The 5,806-nt window shown below is 43.1% G+C and overlaps 1 protein-coding gene across 1 annotated transcript; it reads right to left on the bottom strand.

Annotated features, from left to right (window-relative positions):
* Positions 1 to 392: 392 nt before the first annotated feature.
* Positions 393 to 3,891, bottom strand: LOC134071389 (uncharacterized). The gene is made up of 7 exons (XM_062528086.1): positions 3,803 to 3,891; positions 3,331 to 3,431; positions 2,832 to 2,929; positions 2,269 to 2,487; positions 1,111 to 1,205; positions 845 to 930; positions 393 to 634 (listed from the first exon to the last, which is right to left on the bottom strand). Exons 1-7 carry the CDS (start codon positions 3,811 to 3,813, stop codon positions 486 to 488), a joined length of 759 nt encoding a protein of 252 aa, XP_062384070.1. The 5' UTR covers positions 3,814 to 3,891; the 3' UTR covers positions 393 to 485.
* Positions 3,892 to 5,806: the final 1,915 nt, after the last annotated feature.

Below are 5,806 nucleotides of genomic sequence, written 5' to 3' on the forward strand. Positions count from 1 at the left end.
ATTCAAACTGATGCAGACGGAAGTTTGAATATGGCGGAAACATTGTAATGACCAATGAGAAAAGACCTCCGGCGATGGTTGCTTGGAGACCAGAATTTATGGGCGGAGTTATTACCCGATAACAAAGGCAATGAACTTTCAGGTCAAACTTGGGTGTGGGAGTTTTTATTGTGTTATCTTGCATTATGTTCGCCCTTGTGCTCTACAATTGTTTTCCCCTATAGGTAGTTCATCGCTTTCTGTGAAATGTTATATGGAGGAAGAGTTTGTTTCAGATGAGTGACTTTCAAGTATTTATAGACCTTGGCAATCTGTTTGCTCTTTAGGCTTAGGCCTATCCATCCAAATTATGCATTTTTTCTATTTCAACAGAAAAAAAACATCTTAATGAATCAGGATAAAATATTTATTGATATTAGTATCACATTTTGACTGACAAAAGGTCAGGGTTGCATAGCCTACATGCATTCTGTTATTGTGGAGGATCAGCTACTCTCCACATTCCAGAATGTGGTCTGGCCGTGTCGGAATGATCCTTGACCAGGCACTGTCACTGTTGTGGTGTTTTCCATTAGAGATGAGATGGTCAACGGCTCCCTTGAAAGACTGGTCCTACTTTTGACACTGCTACGGTCTGTGCCAAAATATGTGGTGGATTAGAAATAAGATTTTGAATTTGGGTAGCAGTTAACCATTGCTGTAACCGCAGGCTCTTCTACCAGAGGTAAGACCAAATACCCGAAGGATCAATAAACCTATCATTAGCTGAGACAGGACAAATTATTTGATTTCTCCAATGCACTGGTTTTATTTTTAACCTTTGTGCCATACTGTATGTACCTACCTAGATGCCCAAAATGGGTGTCACATTTGTTTGTCCTGGCGTCAGACTTATGTGAGGAAGCACTGACAGTACCTCTTGACATAACACTGCAAAACATAATAACATTAGAATCTTCAGACAGTGGTGTCTCCTTTCAAAAAACAACTTTCACTAATCATGCCTGACTTTTCACATGTTTAAAGACAACAATTAAGAGATTCCTTATTTTCCACCATTACACATTTTTTTTGCAGAAATAATTTAATAGAATGCACTGAACAATATACCTGCCCGTCTTAGCTTTCTCCTGTCTTGTAGAATGAGATGTTGCAGTGCGTTGCGGAGGCTGTTTGCAAAACCTGGTCCCATTTATAGCCCCCTTCTGGTGAGAAGGCGCAATTACACCATATTCAGTGCAGTCCAAAGGTTTGGACCTTGACAACATGTTTACTTGTATTTTGCACTGTTCTCAAAGATAACAGATATGACATGGAAATAAAGCTATGACAACAAAGAAAATGCTTAAACTTCAGATTTTATCAGAGGATGTTTACATCTGTTAGGTAAACAGCTCAGAGACAGCTGTTGAAAAAAACAACAGAAATGTTTTTTTTAGATTGAGTTGTTCTTCATGTGAAGACAGCAAGCTATATCCTGGAGTGCATCTCTCATTGTTTTTCCACATAGCTCTTGGCAAACCATCAGACTGTTGTGCTTTGGTGCAGATTTATGACTCCTAAGAAACCCTGAGGGATGGTTGGTGTTAGAGAGTAGGCTAGAGATAGAGTGATATCTCTGAAGGCTTGTCATATCACCACTTCCCTCCCTATCTCAGGAGGTGCTGGCAGCTGATCAGTACAACACTGTTTGTCTTTCTTCAGTCCCTTCTCTCTGTCGTTCACTCGGCAGGCTACTAATATAGGTGTGGGTCTAATAGAGGCCAAGTACAAGTCAAATACCAGCAATTATGCTGCCTTGTCTGGACATGAAACCTAATTGCGCAGGCCTCTGATGTCAACCCAAAAAGTTCAGAAAGCCGAGTAGAGCAATCTTATACATTTGGTGACTCACTCAGTCTAACTGTACGTACACACCGCCACCGGCTTGAGCTTCCAAGAAGCTCTGGACGCCCTGCCAAGGACGCTTGGGGGGAGCTTTGGACACTTCAGACGCTTTGGCCGCTCTGACTTGGCAGCATTCTATGTTCATTGCTAGTCGTTTGCCGCTGAACCGAGTCATAGCTCATTACCATAAAGTTGACCTGATTTCAACTTATTGCTTGACGCTCAAGACGCCCAGAACACGACGCCGATGGATTTGCCGCTTCTTGCAGCTGAGAATAGCCGGCCTCCATTGAAAATGAATGACTCCCCTGTATCTTTGGAAGCTCAAGTGTGTGCACGTAACTGATCATGTAAGTTGATGATGGTAGGGTGGACTGTCACCTGCACTATGGGGAGGGTGTTGGGATGCAGGTATTTAGCAGGGCTGCTGGTGCCCATAGGGTCATCAGCGGTCCGCAGCGGGTTGTTGGTGATCAGCAAGGTGGTGCGGTCGTGGTGAAACTGAGACGCTTTGTACATGAGCATGACCTGACCCCTCTGCAGCACGGTGCGGTCCTTCTCCTCCGCCATGCGCTTGCACTCCTGCTGCTCATCCAGCAACTGGAGAGGAGTCAAAGGGGAGAGGGGGAACAGAGGGAAGGGAGAGGAGAGGAAGAGACATTTCAGGAAAATGTTGAGAGAGTGTGAAGAAAAAAGTGAAAAAGAATGTGTATGTGTGTGTATGTGTGTGTGTGTGTGTGTGTGTGTGTGTGTGTGTGTGTGTGTGTGTGTGTGTGTGTGTGTGTGTGTGTGTGTTTAAGTGTAAGAGAGTGACAGAATGGAGGCATGAAGAGCGGGGATACAGTGCAAGGAATGGGCAGAAAAAGACACCATTTCTTTTCTTGTCATTTTTTTGTTAGAGGTAGGCTATGTAATATTTGTTGATGATTTTACAAGAGCCAAACCTTGATAAGTGAAGGCACTTTCCTAGACACTGGCAGCTGAGCAAGCTTTGATTCAGACTCTGCCCTCAGAATGTTCCAGATCTCCTGAGAATCTAAAACTGGTATAAACATTCATTTCTGTGAAACACTCAACCAGAAGTCAAACTTTATTCATAAGATGACAATCACTCTTGGCAATTATTTTGGGAAAGACTGTTTATATTTGGGAGACTTTTTCAGTCTTTTGTCACAATTTTGTGATTTGCTCTAGGCCTATGTGCACAAGTGCATGTGATGCTGCTTTCAGTCAGAGTGCGCCATCTCACACCAAGAAAGCCCTTTCAGTTGGCAACCCTGTAGAGGCCCTTTCAGAAAAGTCCACTTTGCCTGCCACGATTCTCCACAGAGCCGCAATCATGACTTTCTTTCTTCACATCAATTTTCTTAACTTGTCAGGAATAGCACAATACAGAGAGGAGAAAAGCTTGTCTGTAGCCATGGTGATCGTCTGGTGTCCTACCTTTTGCCCTTTGGTAGATCTCTTTGGCGAGCGGACTAATGACCTCATCTTTGCCGACAGGCTGATAGAATGCCTGCGAGAACGTGCTCCCCACAGCTTTGCTACAACACAAGTTTTGCTTACAGTCTCATCAAAACAACTCACTCATTATTTGTCAAATCATTCTGAGGAAACCAAAACACACATGTACTGGAGTCCTCAGAAACAACTTTACAATAACTACATTTCTCCAATCTTGCCACATGAATCACAGACAATTTGTGTAATGTAAAATCTATGTTTACAGAAGATAGCAAAGCCGTTAAGTCTAATAGCCCCGTTGCTAATTAGCAATGGATTAAGCAAGTGAACGACACATCAGCTCTGTACCACAGGCTCTCTTTCACAGTAAGAGGACATCATCACTGTTATAACAGGTCATGATGGCACTTTTCATGTGTTTGATGGTTATCTGTGTGGGACAGACGCTTACTTTTTTGCCATATAGCTGATTTCTTCTGTTCATCAGATGAAGATTGCTGACTGATCCAGAGTCAGAATTCACCATTAATAACAGCAATGTTGCATCATTGATTCACCATATTTCAACCAAAGATTCTAGAGCATAGCGCTCTATGATCTTTGATTTCAACTCAACTGTGAGTCACTGTAAAACCATTGTGACATCATCTAACTACCTCCCTACGGCAGCATTTGACCTTGGCCCCACACAGTCCTCCCACGACTCACAATTCCAAAATCTGATCAGACAATGAAGACTGCTGTCTCACAGTGAACTCATTTGATTTTGTACCAAGTGGGCTACCCGTAATGACAAGGCAAATTAATCATAAAAGAGCCCTTCAAATGTGTCATTGTTGCTTTTTTGCCACCGTGGACTTTCACATTTGATGGATTGGCTGGCCTTCATAGCCGTTTCCCCCGCTCCCCTGTCCCTATTTACCCATTAAAAGTCTTCTACTTCCGGAAGAGTCTTGACCTGTTTTCATAAGCTATTACAAACGCCCACCACTGGATATTTAGGTCAGCCTCCAGGTACATTGGAGTCGACGAGACCAGTGTTGAAGCACTGATCAGAGCCCCAACACTTGCTTTTACACTTATTACATGTGTTATATGACAGGCAGCCCCTGTAACCCTGAGGAGAGTAGAAATAGAAACCACACACCGAGTGACCTTGATTAAGTGTATACAGTTTCATTGTTGAGAGAAAGCGGTAGCTTAGTTGCTATGGCGTGACAACATTCAAATGCATGACATTCACTTCTGTACTGGCTTCTCTTTGTCTGGCTCTATAGTAGAGTCCTGTACAGCCATCTCCCCGAAGTCATCTTGATAAAAAGATGGCACAATGTGTAATTACGAAACCAGACACGAGTTGTGCCTGCCAACACCCACATGTACAGAAGCATAATCTTGTCTTCCTCACCCCTCCTCATCCTCGTTTTTCCCTGAAGAAGTACACTGATTCACACTGATTTAGTTTTTTTTAGGGCATTTAGTACAAAGGTTCAATGCAATACTGATGCTGATACCGTTTCTGCTATTTCTCTGCACATGCATCATGTCACGTTCATGCGACACAAGCCCCACAGTGTCACAATTGTTGAGTCATCAGAGACACATAATCAGAGGCCGATCTGTCTTTCTCTCTTTTTTCCCTCTCTCTCTCTCTCTCTCTCTCTCTCTCTCTCTCTATCTCTCTCTCTCACAGAAACACACACACATGGGTACACATGCGTTTGCATGCACAACCACACATGAACACACACACAAAGATCATAAATAACACCGATCTCCAGGTGTGGCTGAGACGTTCTTCTCTGGAGACGAGATAAAAAGCTCTGTCGTCTCTGCTGACTGGACCACCACGGTGGTGCAATTATTATACATTCTTCAATTCAACACAGTTCACTCCAAGTTCAGTGCTCTTCTTTGGCACAATCCTTCCCTACAAACCACAGGCCATCACATCACCCCAACTTTTGACATTTGTTTCCAGGCATTTAATGAGATGGTGTCAAGAAAGTGACAATTCCATCAACTGAAAAAAGACCTACTAAGCCACTTAACAGCATGCCTTGGTAGTTCAAGTAGGTCAGGTTACAGCACATTTGGGTGTAACTGATGTAGTTGCAACAAAGTGACACTAGGTGGCAGAGTTGGCATTCTGAATGAAGAGCCCGCAAAGTAATGAAGGGAACGAAGAGGAAATATTGTCATTAAAATCTTTTATTTGGTTATAAAATCAAACAGATGGACAGACAAACCAAAAGCCAGAGAGAGAAAGAGAGAGGGAGAAAGAGAAACATTACATTCATTCCTATACAATTTCCTATAAAAGCTGATGGAGCTGACGTCTGCATTGGTACAGTAACTCTGTTGAAGTCTGTCTGGTAGCTCTGTTATTGTAGCGGTGAAGTCTGTGTGAGAGCTGTGTTAATCGTTGTGGCTGTCAAGTCCCAGTGATGCTGCT

Source organism: Sardina pilchardus, chromosome 23, assembly GCF_963854185.1.
Source record: "Sardina pilchardus chromosome 23, fSarPil1.1, whole genome shotgun sequence".
Lineage (NCBI taxonomy): Eukaryota > Metazoa > Chordata > Actinopteri > Clupeiformes > Clupeidae > Sardina > Sardina pilchardus.